Source organism: Pseudopodoces humilis, chromosome 14, assembly GCF_049639895.1.
Source record: "Pseudopodoces humilis isolate 2021_Gansu_Grassland_sample_001 chromosome 14, ASM4963989v1, whole genome shotgun sequence".
Lineage (NCBI taxonomy): Eukaryota > Metazoa > Chordata > Aves > Passeriformes > Paridae > Pseudopodoces > Pseudopodoces humilis.
The window spans coordinates 13735523-13752168 of NC_142213.1; the positions used below are offsets into that span (position 1 = coordinate 13735523).

At 43.2% G+C, this 16646-nt stretch overlaps 1 protein-coding gene across 1 annotated transcript; it reads left to right on the forward strand.

Moving 5' to 3' along the window:
* Positions 1-223: 223 nt before the first annotated feature.
* On the forward strand, positions 224-12347 carry SHCBP1 (SHC binding and spindle associated 1). Its single transcript, XM_014255404.2, has 13 exons — positions 224-333; positions 837-1025; positions 1701-1816; positions 2430-2638; positions 3426-3518; positions 4252-4485; positions 4592-4757; positions 5993-6113; positions 9045-9176; positions 10051-10169; positions 11056-11142; positions 11540-11681; positions 11904-12347. Exons 1-13 carry the CDS (start codon positions 246-248, stop codon positions 12218-12220), a joined length of 2013 nt encoding a protein of 670 aa, XP_014110879.1. The 5' UTR covers positions 224-245; the 3' UTR covers positions 12221-12347.
* Positions 12348-16646: the final 4299 nt, after the last annotated feature.

Below are 16646 nucleotides of genomic sequence, written 5' to 3' on the forward strand. Positions count from 1 at the left end.
GGATGTGGAGGATGTGGAGGTTCCGGAGTTTCGGGATGTGGAAGTTCGGGAGGTTCGGGAGGTTCCGGCCGCCCCAGATCGGGCCGCGCCCCACACGGGGCCAGGGGCGGCCGCGGAGGGCCCCGCGCGCAAACGGCCGCCGCTGCCGGCAGCCAATCAGAGCGGAGCGCTGCCTGCCGCGAGCCAATGAGAGCGCGGCGCTGGCGCACGGCAGTGCCCGGGCGGTTCGAAGCCGAGCGGGCGGAATGGCGGAGCTGCGGCCGCCGGGACCGCGGGGGGACGGCTGGGACTCGCCGGGCGCCGGCCCGCGGGACCGCGCCGAGCAGGCTGAGGGTACAGGCTGCGTGTGTCTGCGGGGAGCCGGGAGGGCAGGGCAGCCCCGTGCCCGGGGGATGCAGCTGGACGGTGTGGACGCGAGGGGCGGCCAGGTCAGGCCGTGCTGTCCGGGCTGCTCCGCCGCCCTTCGGATCCCCCGCTTGGCAGGACGGCCCTCGCAGCCGCCACCCGGCTCGGGGCGTGGGCACTGGGCTGGAAACGAGGGCACGGTAGGGATGGCTCTGGAAGTCAACGCTAAAATGTGATTTTTTTTTTTTTTTTTTTCCTTTTAATCGTGACATTCTGGTGCGTTTCTCGGTGCTTACCACGGGCGCTGAAATGGGCGTCCAGGACCGTATGTATGTTGGAAACGCTTCATCAAGGGTAAATGAAGATGTGCCGTAGAAGGCAGGTTCATGATAGACCTTGGGCTGAACAGGAGCTCTTTGGGAGTAGAGGAGCGAGTGAGTGGTTGAAGTGACAATTTGTGTGGTTTGCTTTACTCCTACTCCTCTTCCCAGGTGTGCAGCGGGAAGATGCCGAGAGCGATTGGAGTGCTGACTCCTGGAGTGACTATGGCAGTCGTGACAAACCAGGGACTACTTTGGGAAGGACTGTGCCAGACGGGAACGTGCTTTTCCCAGATATTTTTCATACCAATCATCTTTTGTTTTACGAGCGATTCAGAGCTTACCAGGATTACATCTTGGGTAAGTAATTTTTTTCATAGGAAAATAAGAGCATGTTAGTTTGCTTGTAGTGATTTTAAACAATTCAGTTTAAGTGGAGTTAATTGTATATATTATATATTATATACATATGTATATTATATACACATATACATATATGTTATATAAATAATATACATATACATATATATATATATATTAAATATGTATAAGCTGTGAGATGCTTGTAATAATGGGGAGTGGAAAAAATCCAGTTTTTTTGTCATCACTTAATGCTGTAACCTCAGCTGCTCTGGCTGGTGGACCAGGAGGCAGTAATTTTGATATAAGTAAATAAAATGTGAATGATGGAAAGGCAGAACTGTTAGTAACCAGTGGATTCTGTGCCTTGTTTTAGCAGGTCTTCCTACATTTTTTTTTTGTGTATTGTAAATCTGTTCAAGATAAGGCACAGGTTATGTGTTTAATACCATTGGCAATGAAACCTTCAGTGTCTGGAAGGCTGAATTCTGGATGTCTTTAAGAGGAGCACAAACCAGCAAAAATGCTGATGGTTATCATGAGCATAACAAAACAAAGTCCCACTTTAGAGGTGGTAGAGGAACATTTCAATTGTGTTGACTTTCATTTTCCAGTGATCTGGAGGACTTTTCTTCCATTCCTTGCTTAAATGTAACATCTTCAATTTCTTTGTAGCTGACTGCAAAGCTTCTGAGGTGAAGCGGTTCATAGCTGAGTACCTGGAGAAGGTCCTTGAGCCAGCTGGCTGGCAGGCGATCTGGCGCACTGATGTATTTGAGGTCCTTGTCGGGGTGAGTGGATCACTGCTGCTCAGGCATTTGTCTTCACTTAACATAATTTACCTCTCTAACAGACTTTTCTAAGTCTCTCAATGTCCAGTGTGTTGTAAACTTTGGATGTTCAAACTTTTACTTCCATCACATGATTGAGAAGGGAAGAACTTTGTGGCCCTTCATCTCTTTTCTGCCCAGTTAGTGACAAAATGGCTTTCACTGGCTCAGTGAAGTCTTTGGATTGTTTGTATCCTCTGGACATTTTGAAAAATGAACCTCCAAGGAGTCCCAAATGATTGGGAGGTATTGATTTGTTTGAGTCTGAGGATATTGTTTTTGCCATTTTTTAAAAACAACAACACAAAAAAAAGGTGTGGGGGCAAGCAACTTACTGGCCTTGTTCTGAGCATTATGAGGGATTTGGGTGAAGTTTTGGACGTGGGGTTGTGAGGAACTTAACTCTGGGTTATCACTTCAGCTGACTTGATGGCCTTGGCTGTACGGTGCCATTTGCGTTGGTTTGTGTGGGGTCAGCTGGGACCCAGCACGGCCCTGACTGCAGCACATCACGTTCCCCTCCCTCAGCTGGATCTGCGGTTCTGAGGGATTTCGGAGCTGTTTGTTCCCACAGGTGGTTGATGTGAATTTCCCGGCCCTGAAGGCAGTTGTGCAGCTCAGTGAGCCGTTCCTGTGCGAGTCCCAGGACAGCAGCTTTACCCTGGAGTGCATGCAGGAGCTCCTGGAGCTGAAGGAACATCAGATCCTGCTGCAGGAGCTGTGGGTTGTGTATGATGAGTCAGGAGAGTTTGACCAGACAGCACTAGCCATAGAACATGTCAGGTAGGACGATTGCACCCTGCTGGTACCCAGTGGGTCCTGTTCTGAATTCTTGGGCAATGCTAGCAGCTCCACAAGCCAAGCTTTCCAAAGTAAATCTGATTGCTGGTGCTCTGAGAAGACTGCTTTCCCTTCCTTTTTCACCCCAGAGCTCCTTGGACTGTATCACTTGTGGACTAATACGCTGTTCTTTCTCTTCAATAACATTTTGGTGGATTTTTCTTTATTTTTTTGATCCATTCTTCTTTCTGCCTTTTGTCTCTTCCCCTAAATTTGCTTTTTATTCTTTAGGTGTCTCTTCACATATTCTATTTTTTTATCTTCTTCATCATCTTTCTCTTTTCCACCTCCTTTTCTTTCAGGTACTACATTCTGTTTGAAACCTCTCTACAACTAGGCTGTAGGACTGGACAAAAAAAGCTAAAATAGGAGGAATGACCTACATTGTCAGAAAGAAAGCTTAGCTGAAGGGTGATTGGCCAAAACCAAACAACTGAAAAGCCTCAGAATGTGAAGGGTGTCAGTCTTGCTTTTCAAATCCAGTTTTAGCTGTTCACTCCCTTTTGAGGAAGTAGGGCACAGGTTATTATGAATTTTGAGCTTAAACACACAAAGTAAAACTCTTTAGGTAAGCAACAGGCAGGAAAGATGACTTTGTGTATGCCCTGTAAGGGACAGTAATTTGAATTTAGAGAGAGGTGATACTTTGAGGGGAATTCTCAAATTGGTTACATTGTGTTTCCAGTGCTGTTGACTGCTCTCTGTATGATTTAACACTTTGCTTCCAAAGGTTCTTCTACCGGTGCATCTGGAGGACCTGGGATGAGGAGGAGGAGGATGAGTTTGATTACTTTGTTCGATGTGTTGAGCCCCGACTGAGACTGTGAGTGCAACACCTTTGCTTTTCTTAGGCAGAACCACTGGAATTAGTGAAGTGGGAATAATGATTCACACACAATTAGGTGCAAAAAGTTCCTGCTGACTTGTAAACCAAAGCAAGTTTATTCTAACGGCATTCACTGTTTGCTGGTCAAAATCTTACAGGGAAAGAGAACACAACTGAGGCTGCCACTTGATTTCTGAGCCTTGGTGTTCCATCAGATGGTGCCTCAAACCCAGCAATAGTCACCCTGTACCAGTTACACACTGGTACGAGTTATAATCCTAATAAAAGCTGGCATGGGATGCTCCATTCTTTACCTCTGGGCATGAAATAAAAACTACAACAGAGCTGAATGTAAACAAAAACTTGTAAATTGGTCATTCTCCAGGAGGAATGTGTGTGAATCTTTCTCAGTTTTTCTAATAAAGGCTTAGATACTACCTTTTAAATTGTTAGTCTTTTTTTATGGCTGTGCTTATGCCTTTTTTTAGGCTGAGTTTCTGACAGTTGTAGATAATCTTTCAAGGTGGGTGGGCAGCTGTTTAGAAAGTAAAATGTTTATATCTATTCAGATTTTCTGGTTTTGCTGCTTTCAAATAAAAATGTTGATGTGGACTGCAGAGAACCTTGACTCAAGTACTGATGCAGAACTCCTCAGGTTCTCTCCAGTCTCATGTTTGGTCTTTGAGGATTGTGAATGTGCCATGTGCTGACCCCTTGCTCTGAATTGCAGGCACTATGACATCCTGGAACATCGGGTGCCTTCTGGGCTGGTAGCTGATTACCAGAACTTGTTGTCCCAGTGTGAAGAGCTTTATGAAAAGTTTTTACATGTGAGGAACAGCATATCAAGCAATGATTCGGACTCAGAAGCAGAAAACGTTTCCATGGTAGAAGGACTAAAATTGTACGACAAAGTGGAGCACTTAAAACAAAAACTAAAACTAATTGAGAACCCTCTGCTGAGGTAACTGGTGGGTTTGTGCAGGGAGGAGGCTCCTAAGGGGAATCACATAATGCAGAGGATTTGATTACTGAAGGAAGAACTGTTGGCTCTGTTGCTCTTGTTGCAGGTACGTGTTTGGTTACCAGAAATACGGCAGCCTCCAGGCTAAAGGACTGAGACCAACGGGTGCCAAGGTCATTCATGTTGTGCCCTGGACCATGACAGCAAATCTGCTCCATCTGTTGGCAAGGGACAAACTCTGCCCAGAATCTTGTGAAGAGTTAGAAATACAGGTGCAGTAGCAGGAATTGTCTGTCTGCTAATAGTTTTTCCTCTCAAGAAACAATGTGGAAGAATAAGTTCATTTACCAAGTGCAAGATACTACAGTGGTGGGATTGTTTTGTCAGTTCAAAAAACAATCACAGTAATGTAAACAATAAGTGGTAAAATTGGATGATTCAAATAATGCCTTTTAATTAATTTGTGCCTGTTGAGTACTCTATACAAGCAGCTTCTTCTGAGTAGGAAATGAGATGAAGCTGTAATAATTCTACAATGAAACACCGTAAGGCATGATGCTTGAATTTAGTTTTGGAATGCCCATTGTCTCTTGATGCTGCTGATAATCTAGAATTAGAAGGAAGAAGCATAGTTTTCTTGCTTTGGTACTGTGTAGGAAATACATTTATTTTAGAAGCAGTCATGTTCAAGTTTAGTGAATTGAGACAAGACTTGCTACTTCAGCAGTTAAGAGGCTGAATTCCCTGGACCCACATGGAATGGTTTGCTGTATGCTGATCACATTCATGAATTACAGATTGCCAAAACGGAACCATGGAAGGTCCTGGAGTAACTTTTAGGCTATAAATCTGATTTTCTGACTTGGCAACTGAAAAAGTACTCTTACTATGCCTACCCTGGAATTTGCTGGGAAGCAATAAATATGTAGTTTTTCCTGTACTATTTGTCATCCTTCAGTATGGAATCCCTCAGTAATGTTTGTGAAGGATATCAGCCTGGCCTCTTGATCAAGGAAAAGAATCACGTGGATGCTATTTACCACTGTGGTATCTGAACTCTGGGGGTGACTTGTACCAGGAACACACAAGTGTTCAGACCAGCTCTGATCTAGTTGCTGATTTGTTTGGTTTTTATTTTCTTTACCTTCTGTCATCTATTTCTTCATGGCAAATCACTGAGGCACAATTTAAGTGTTGGCCTGGAACCAAGGCCATAGTGAAGTTTTCTTTGGGGTGCAGGTGCTCCTTGGTCTGTGTGTGCCCCAGCTTTCTTCTGGGGGGAATGAGCCTGACACAAATGTCAAAGTCATGTACTAAGGCTGGTTTTGTCCGCAGAGTGCTACGATTCTTGAATTCAAAGTAGAAATTTTGTATTATTAGTGCCATTGAGAGGGTTTATTTAAAGTAAAACCAGCAACATTTAATTGAAAGCAAGCTCTACAGGCATAAACACATCAATTTTTACAGCATTTTTTGGGAGCTAATTGTATTTTTTTGTCTTTTGCAGTTTCACCGTGATCCGCTGACAGCTGTAAATGCCTGTTACGAAGGAGACACAGTCATCATCTGTCCTGGCCATTATTTTGTCGATGGCGTGTTCTCCATTGCTGATTCAATAGAGCTAGAAGGTAGTAGGTTTGCTGGTCTAAAGGTCTTTAAGCAAGTAAATGTCTTAAACTAGCTCTGTGTAAGGATTTACTCTTTGCAGAGTTGATCAGGAGCATTTGCTTTTTTCTTCAAAACATTCCTGTTTCTGCTGTAGAGCAGTGCCTAATGCTGGGTGGAGTGAGCTGTTTCATTAGCTGTAGTGCAGGTAAACTGCAGATTTTGCTGATTAATAGCAAATTCATCAGTTCCTCCTATTTGTCTGCATAAATGGTGATTATGTAGGTAATAGAGAGGATTGAACAGAAACCTAAGGACTTGATGGTTGTAATAGTGGAAACAGAGACGTAATTCTGAGGGGCTTCTACTAACCTAGGAGTACTTGAGAAATGTGCTTGTTCTGTGTGTCTGAATGTGCCTCAGGGGCAGCCTCTGAGCCCCACTGCTGGTCCAGCCTAAGGGAGTGCAGGGGGAAGGAGCCAGGAGGTGCTGTTAGGATTTACTGATGGCACTTGGAGCATGTTGGTGGTGGGGGAGCAGGGGCTGCCAACCCTGGCTCTGCAGTGTGTGAAGCACATGGGTGGAGGAGGGAGCTTTTGATTAAGACATTTTTTTCTGCAGAAACAGACGCACCAGATGTGATTTTAGGATTTTTCTTGCAAAATATTTGTGTTTTAAATACTTCCGATTTGCCTGGGATATGTTGCTGTCTCTCCCTCAGCATTCTTGATTTCTCAGTGTATCCCTTTGCTTTAGGCAGGCACACACTGTTGCAGTGTTACAGTCTGTTTATCACTGGGGCTTCTGCAGCTGTTCAGATACTTATTTAGTTGCATTTTTATCTTGTCAAAGCTTCTTAACGAGAAGAAGGCTGAGAGTTTAATTTCCTGCTGTTCTGGACTTTATTTTTCTCACCCTTCTTGTTTTATGAGTAATTTTCTTTCTTGCCCATCTCCTGTGTGTGTTTGATTTATACAGACACACATTGTGATAACCAGGGCACCTGCAGGACAAGGGACCTCGATAAAGTGATTTATTTATCTCAAGAATGACATTGTTCTAAAATTGTGTGTGGTTCTATTTATTGCTTTTCTAGCTTTGAGGAAACTCAAATACAAATGGTGCAGTAGCACACATTAAAGGATGAGCTGCTCTATTTTAAGAAGCAAGGCATATAAATATGTATTTTAGTACAAACCATGCTCTGAATAACAAGTATTTGTCAGGTATTTAATCTTCTTATAAGGACTCCTGTTAGATAAGGTATTATAGCAGTAGGAGCAGCTAGGAACATTTGAAGTAGGAGCAAGACAAACTTTGGTGGCACTAATCTGAGCAGCTGGCTGCTTTGGTGGCTTTTTTGGGAATGGAGGGGTGACTCATGAGAGATATGTCACTTTGCTTAGTAGAGCTGCTATTTTTTTCCCAGCCACTGTGCAGTCAGTACTAAGGTTGAAAGTATGAAGATTAGTAAATCAGGAATAAATAAAAGCTTAAAGGAACTAAATAAGGTTAAAGCAGTAGCAGTTGCAGGAAGTCATGATAAAGGTAATTTCCATGCCTGACAAAAATGTGTTGCAAAGGCACCTAAGAACTTCCCTTGTGCTTGTGTCATAGTTGCTCCAGCTGGCTGGGAGCCTGCAGCATCAACTCTTCTGTCTGTGCTCAGAGGCAGTGGATAACAGTGGCCTTTGGCTGCTGTGGAGCCCCTCAGGCTCAGGCAGGGGCACAGCCCTGCTGGGGAGTGAGCACCACTGGGCAGCAGATGAATCTTCATTCTAGAGCTGCTGCTTCAGAGGTGGAGTGTAAAGCTAAAGGCACAGTTAGAAAACTGCAGGCACTCTGCAGGACAGTCATTCCTAGAACTCCTGCTTTGGATAATAACATCCATCTTTCTGTAGTGATGAGAAGTTAAACTTTTCCTGTCCTGTGGTGCTCTCTTTTTACATGCTGGAACTGCCCCATGCCACCTCCTCTCCAGGGGTGACCATAAATCAGTAGCAGTGGGAAAAGATTTCTAGGCAATATCACGTGTTGAAGTATCAATCACTTAACTTTGGCAGAAAGTTTTAAAGACAGGCAATTTAATGCAACTTTTGTTCAAAGGTTTTTATTTTCATTTTGTTTTTAACCTTTCTACTTGCATGTGGCAGTATTTATTTATTTATGTACTTGGTTAAAAGCTGGCATCCTGCTTGGGCACTTCTTATCTGTGTGTACTTTCAGAAAATGATAGGACTCGTGCTGCTTTAATGGATGTTGCATTATTGCTTTCCTTATCATGATTCTTGTCAGTGACAAGCGATAAAAGCTTTACATGCTCGTAAATTTTCCTGTAAGTGCTTAAATGCTGACAACTGTGGATGGCTTAGTAAATCAATGTTGGCATGTGGTTGTGAAAGCTGCTTTATAAACTGAATTAATCTGGAAGCCTGTGCAACACAGGAACACTGAATTTTCCCCCAAATTGCATGTAAATAGGGAAGCTGAATGAAGCAATATTGAGCCCTTTGCACTTTTTTCCCTCATGTTGTGGTGTGGCTGTTTTTCCCTCTGTGTTCTTTGGAACCTCTGCCTGCTGAAGTGAATTTCTGTCCTTTGAGAGCAGATTGGAGATGCCTGTGTGTCCTCAATTCCTGAATCCCCCCTGCTCTGTTGGTAACTTTTGGGAGTGAGAACTTTGGCAATGTGGCAAATGTGAGCTCAGTTACCCATTTGTTCACCTTTCTCAGATAACTGCATTTTGTTGTGTACCATTCAAGTAAGGTAACTTGAGTTTAGTTTGGAGTGCCTGTACCTTGGCACAGAGGAGATGTAAGGTGTAACCTGGCCACTTGTTGAAAATCCTATTCAAGGTTTTAAAACATCAATTTAATTTAAATGTCTGTTATGTACTGAGCACCTCATTGTCACCAGATATTGTCTGAGCTTGCATCTTTCACCTCTGCTCTTAGGCTATGGCCTGCCAGATGATGTCGTGATAGAAAAACAAGGGAAAGGAGACAACTTCTTTGACTGTACAGGAGCCAATATAAAGATCTCCAATTTGAAGTTAGTGCAGCATGATGCTGTGGAGGGGATTTTAAGTAAGTGTAAAAGCATCTTGACCTTTTTGTGACTCTTTCATAATTAGTCTTAGAAGTAAAGCTGGGACCCAGTGTTGCAGTTTAACAAAATGTCATAGAGAGGAGCCCTAAAGCTATATATATCAAATCTTCTCCCTCTTTTTTTTAACTTGCTTATAATGTGGACATCAAAATAACCTCTGTTTGTACTTTCAAGCTATTGTGGCTCTTATGCTTTATTCTTCTACTGGGATAAGATAATTAAGTTGATCATGCTGCTGTTAAGGCAGCACGACTCTGAGTGCAGCACAGCCTGTGTCAGGTTGCCTGGAAAAGGAAACAATTCTTTCCACAGAAGAGTCCCCTCCATGGCAATATTCAGCTGTAGCTGAGCCCAGCCAGTGCTCCACTGAGGAACAGCATGTGCTGTAGGAGTGCTGTAGAACTTTATTTCTTTCAAACTGACACTCAACTAAGTCTAAATTGTATCCAAGGAGTTTATTGGCTGTAGCCTTTGCAGAAGATGCTAATATTTTTCCTCAACAGACATTGGTAAAATGTTTATTAACACTTGTATGCATGTATTTAATATCTTTGATTCCAAAAGTCTCTTAGTAAGGTAATGAAAAGAATTATTGCTGTTATTAAAAAAAAAAAGGAGTAAAAAAAAATCTCTAAGACAAATCTCCAACCAGTGCTTCCTTGTAGGAGTGTCCCTGCTTAGACCAGAGAAACAGCATGACTTCAAGCCACACGAGCAAATCAGTGAATTGAACCTGAAGTGGATAAAATTACAATAGCACACTGCAAAGCTACTGTAAGGCTGTCTGTCTGTAGGAGGGGTTTGTCTTTGGAGAGCTGGTTCATCCAGCAATAATTGTTTCTGTGTATGTAGATGTCCATCATGGGAAAACCACCCTGGAGAATTGTGTGTTACAGTGTGAAACCACTGGAATAACAGTGAGGACATCAGCTGAGCTACTGATGAAAAACTCAGATCTCTATGGGGCAAAGGTACACATTCATTCTTAACTTTGGCTTATTTCCTAATTTAAAATAAAGATTTCTCTTTAGAAATAGTCCAGTCAGTCACAGGGTGGCTTCTGTTGCTCTGGAGAGAACCTTTACAAATTCATTTTGGACAGCTACATGTTACTGAATCAAGATTGGTCCCAGTGGTCTTGTAGCCTCTTATCAAATCTAGTGAAATGTCTCAAACTGATTTGTGTGATGATAGCAAAGTGATACAGTAACAGGGGACATCTGTGAAATAGTCATTGCTGCATAGCTGATTCATGTCCTACAGAACTTTTATAGTGATCTTCTGGTTTCTCTGCCCATAACTAGTTTTCTCATTTCCATTTCTACAAGTGAAATTCCCTTTTTGGACACCTTTGATTCTTGCAGAGGGATGATAAACACAAAAATGGACTCTGATTTGGATATTTTGAAGAATGATGGGGCTTGAGGTATGGAGAGGGATGACTAAAGCACAAGCAAGTAAGGCAAGGCTGTTCAGCTGCTCTCCAGCAGGCCTTCATGGACTGGTGCCCCATGCTGTGGGGCCTCTGCCTTGAGTAACACTGATTGAGCTGGGTAGCAAAGCTCTGAAGCTGGAAGGGTAACACAGTTCTGCATTGTGCAAACTGGTAGATAACACAAAGATGTGCCATGGAGTGGTCAAATTCAATGGTAAATGTGCCTGAACTACTTGTGAACTGCTACCGACTGTATCTTGTAGGGTAAAAAGTGTGCCTAAACTACTTGTGAACTGGTACCAACTGTATCTTGTAGGGTAAAAAGTGTGCCTAAACTGCTTGTGAACTGGTACCAACTGTATCTTGTAGGGTAAAAAGTGTGCCTAAACTGCTTGTGAACTGGTACCAACTGTATCTTGTAGGGTGCTGGTGTGGAAATCTATCCAGGAAGTGCGTGCACCCTGCTGCACAATGGGATCCACCACTGCAAGGAGGGAATACTGGTCAAGGTCAGTCCCAGTCACAAGGTATTGGTTTGCCAAAAGCTAATCACTGCTACAATTAGTGCCACTAGGTTCGGGTTGGCTGTGCTGTGCTACACTGGAACTCTTGCCTTGGGCTTGCCTTCATCCTTGCTGGATGAACCAGTTCTGCAAAGACAAACCCCTCTTACAGACAGACAGCCTTGCAGCAGCTTTGCAGTGTGATATTTTCATTTTATCCTCTCCAGCAGTCACCTGGTTTTATTCCTTATCTGCCAGAAGGAGAAAATGCCTTTCGCAGTATCTCCTGTGTAGGCAAATAATCCTGCTCTTGCTAATACAGAACTAATTCTACCTAAAACTAGAAGATTTTTGTGTTCCTTTAGCTGTACATGACATGTTAGATTTCTCTTTCATTTTGTAGAACTTCTTAGATGAGGATTATGAGGCTCCCAAGATAACCATGGTTAATAATATGATCCACAATAATGAAGGATATGGCGTGGTCCTGGTTAGACCAGCGATGCCCTCTGAAATGAAGGATGCTTCAGTACTGGGAACAAAAGGTACTTTATTTTTCCTAGAAGAAACTCCAAAAACTATTAAGTCTAGTATACCCAGTTTTTTGGATTGCATACTTCATAACTTGTATTTGAAATATGCAGCTGTCGTGAAGTACTTAACCAAAGAGTTGGCAATGTTAAGATTGAGGAAAATTAATTTCAGGATTATTTTAATGATGTGGCTGCTTTACATGACTGTTGGTGACGTTCTATTTCCTGCCTTAGGGAATACACAACCTACCCAGGCAGGTGATGAGACAGCCTGTGCAGAGAGCTCCAGGCAAGAACAACCTGGATGTGTAACTGATGAGTTGGAGCTTTATAAGCAAGCTGGAACTTCTGAACAAACTGAAAACTCTGAAATTGCAAATGTTCTTGGGGCTACTTCTGCAAAGAAGAGCCAGATACACAAGAAAAGACTGAGTAAACTGGGATTTACAGAAGCTGATGACAACTTAATGTCACAGGAAATGTTTGTCTCTGTTGAGGGCAATCAGTTCAAATGGAATGGGAAAGGAAGTTTTGGTATCTTTTTTTTCTGATTCCTGCTGGCATTGCGGTAGGATTTGTACAGTTATTGGTTAGGTCACATGCCAAGAGTTGTGCTGTGGTGTTATGCTTTTATTACCCAAGTGTAATCCTTATTAAAGGACTGCAGCTAAAAGCTCACTTGGTTCTTCTGTCTCATCTCCATGTCTTAAATGTCCTGGGTGAGCTGCCTTTGTGATGCACACGGAGCACTTATTTCCCTGCATTTCATTTTAAGGCTGAGCTCTCGACAATCTCTTGTCTCTGTTTATAAAATCAGCTTTGTCACCAAAGGGCAGAATGGGTCAGCTTGGGGGACCCACATTGGGTCATCTGGTCCCACCTCCCATCTCCAGCAGGGCCATCCCAGAGCTCATGGCACTGGATTGTGTACAGGATTGTTGTGGAATGTTCCCAGGGAGGGAGACTCCACACCCAATGTGGGTGGCCTGTTCAGTGCTCGGTCACTGTACAGGAAAGTTCTCCTTTATGTTCAGGTGGAACTTCCTGGGCATCAGTTCCTGCCTGTTCCTCCTGTCCCATTGCTGAGCCCCACGGAGCAGAGGGCCATGCTCTGAGCCCTCCCTTTGGACACTGACAGACAGGGATGAGGTCCCTTCTCAGCCGTCTCTTCTTGAGGCTGAGCAGGCCCGATTGCCTCAGCCTTCCCTCGGCAGAGAGATGTTCCAGTCCCTTCACCCTCAGCTGGCTCTGCTCCAGGAACTCTTCTCTCCGGTACTGAGGAGCCCAGAGCTGGGCACAGCACCCCAGGTGATCCTCACCAGGGCAGGGTCACCTCCCTGACCTGCTCCAGTGCTCTTCCTAAAGGCCCTCAGGTTCCCATTGGCCTTACAAGGACACGGTGCTGGCTGTGGACCAGGACCACCCCCAGGACCTCCAGCAGCTTTGTTGTGCCTGTTTGTAGTTGATCATGCCTGGCTGCTGTGGTTGGGTCCTGCTCTGTGTAGGTACACCCACGCATTTTGTGCTCCGCAGACTGCACTTGAGTCACTCCCACAGTTGGACCTAATTGTTGGTAAATCACTTGGTGGTCTTAACCCACTCTAATAAGGCCTTAATCTCTCAGCACAAAATTAAAACCTGGAAGCAGCAGTATAATCAAGTACCACTTTACTTGAGAGTCCTCAAACAGTCTTAGAGCTTTTCTTCAAAGGCTTGTTTTAAAAATGTGACCTTTTGTTAAATGCTCTTCTCAAGTTTTGGTGTGCTTGTTTAACGTGAGTGCTTAATAGCACCAAGCATGTTTGTCACAGGTATTTTTCACATTAGCACATTTTTGGCCCTCACAGAGTCACCAGTACAGCTGTTTATAAGGAAGTGGTATTCATTGATAAGCAACTGCAGTTTGGGTGAGAAATACTGCAGGTTAAAGCTGGTCTTTGGCTGTCAGAATACCTTTGAAATGGCTGATGCTCACACAACATGGCATGGTATGTCAAAAAACAATATTTGAGATAGGGTCCAGGATCGTCGCAACATTCTAAGATCGTGCAGGAATCTGCATGTGAATAACAAACACACAACAGTTCCAGGGACCAGCTGCAGGAGGGACACACCCAGCCCGCAGAAGCACTGCAGCTTCTCCAGAGGAAGGGACTGTCCGTCCAACCAGCTCCTTTCTGCAGCACAGTGTCAGACAGGCGCCCTGTTTGCAGTGGGGCTGGGCCCATCCTGTGGGGAGCAGGGGCACTGCTGGTGCTGCCAGGCTCCCTGGGTCACCTCCTCAGTACCCACAGGCCCGGAGCTGTGTCCCCTGGCTGAGCCCTGTGCTCACAAGTGACTGTGTAGTCATTGGCTTTAGCTATAATGCATTGGCTATTGCAATTATTATCACAATTTTCATATAGTACAGTTTGTAATTAATAATCTGTCAGCTTTTGTAGCCAATGCCTTTTGTAGCATATATATATATATATATATATATATATATATATGTAGTAGTGTGATAGATATATATTCTAGTTTAGGCTTTCACAAAACCTTCAATAGAAACTATGTGTTGTGCATTGTAATGTTAAATGCCTTTATTTGTATAACTAACTGACAAAAGTGAGAATAACTCAGATAATGTTGATTTCAATGTACTTGTGGAGTATCATCTGAATGATAAGGTAGCGTTGTAAAGAACTAGGAAAATAAACACCAAGAGAAAAATGCAAGGAGAGATTCACTACTGACCTTCGGGTTATCAGGAAGTGTCAACCAACAGAACAGAACCTCGTGAAGAAATAAAATACACAAATTTCATCTGCAGGATGGCATGTACTTTAAGAAGACAAGTCAAAGGTCAAATCAAGCAAAAGAATTCCTGAAACATGTAAACTCACAGGAATGTTTGAATATGTATAATCCTCATGAATATGCATTTAAACAATGTTGTGAAAAAGTAATGCTTTAAGCTAACTGGGGTGCCTCTGGCAGTTTGCCAAGCACCCCAGTGCTGTGTATTGTCCCTTTTATCCCTTATTAAACTTAAAACAAAATTTAAAGAGTGAGCCTTGTTTCTCACAGATAGACTTACAATTAGAGCCTTGTGCTCGATGGCGGTGCAGGAGAGGTTGGCACAGCTGCTGTGGTGGCACACCACATTTTATTTTTTAATAAACACTTTATTTTTTTGCTCACTGGGTGCTGCATGTGCCATGAGTGCCTCGCACACAGTCTGCCAGGGACACAAAAGCTTTGTCAGTGCTGTGCTGCCTTGTGCAACACTGCTGCCATGTGCTTCTCTGTGTGCTGCCATGTGCTGCCGTGTGCCTCTCTGTGTCACCACGTGCTCCTGTAGGCATGTCCCACAGCCTGTAACTCAATTCTATCCCATCTCTCCACACAGTGATGCATGACTTGCTTCTTTAAGTCATCTGAGGGTGTAATACCAGTGCTTTTAATATGCATTTAATGCTGTTCCCAGGTCCTGCAAACTCATGTTCATGTGATGCCTATGTAACTTAGGTCAAAGTAACAAGGTGCTTATACAGCTTGAGTTATTAGATATCAATATAACCTGATATATCTATATAACCAGATATCAATATAAGTAGAATCGTAACTTTCTATACTTAAATAACTGGGATCATAGCTTTTTATACCTATATAACCTGATATAACTAACTTTCTATACAGTGTAATGGCTACTAAATGGTTAACTAGTTACTTAATGCTGAATAGACAAAAAAAAAAAGAAAAGAAAAATACTCATCGGGTTTCAGAGATAGATAAGTATAGTACTAATGAGAAATTGGCAAATGTAAAGCAAATTGGCCACAAAATAAAGAATTTAGGCTGGTTAGGACCACACAGACCAAGGAACACTGTAACTGCACATGCTCTGAAGGCAAAGGTGAAAAGTTCAGATGCAGAGCAGATTTTGGAAGCCTTCATCAAAGAGCCCTGGTAACCCCTGAGCTGGGGAGGCACAAGCATAGGCCAAAAGAATTGTCTGTAACCATGGGCTTATACAATGTAAGTGAATTCCTGGGGTGTGTGCTGATGTTGTAGTGACACGGAACACTGAGCAAAACTTCTGTGTAAATAAACCCCAGCACTTGACAAGGGTGGGTGAGTTAGGTGGAGAAATGCCCCTCACCAGCAGCACTGCAATAAACAAATACCTGCTCTACAGACACCGCTCTGTGGGATTTATTTCCAGCCTAGCTTTTGGGCATCAGGCTCCTGACCACCTCACATCTACAGCTTTTGTACTGTGCTACCCTTTTCTTTGAGTTTCAAAAGTCTGCCTGATGCTAATGGTGGCACAGAAGGCAAGATAAGACATGCAGAGAAAGAATAAGGTTTTACAACATTAAATCTTGAATTACAACAAAAGCAGCCATCATCTCCCTGCTTCTGGGTGTTGGTGTTTTGAGGGCAGACAGAGCTCCTGATTACTTTTGTGTTTTTAGATACAGAAGAATCTCTTCTTTTTCGACTTGTTTGAAATATAGGGAGAAACAGCAGAAACCTTTTGGCCTTAAGATGAAGGTGAAAGCCTTAAAGCCTTTGTCTTGCATCTCAGCACTTTTTTTGAAGTCATTCCCTTCTGCTCCCTGATTTAGTGGAAACAAACTGTAAACCATGACTGCCTCGAGTACTCCCTGTTCAGATATGTCTGTATGTCCTGTATTCCATTTCCATTCCTGGGGGAGGTTTCATAGGTTATCATATTTTTCTTTTTGACATTGTGTCATGTACTGAAGATCGCTTTTCAGTTTTCTTTTGGACATGAAAATGCAAGCCTGTCTCACAGCAGATAGATGCTTGATGATTTTAATTAGAATAATTAAATTCAGAGAGAGAATTATCCAAATCTAAGTTATTTCAGTGTGTCCATTTATGCATGGACATTTCATTATGGTAAGTTTTATTCTGTTTTTTTGGTTACGTATACCAGGCTAACTTCTGCTGTTTGCTGAACAGTAA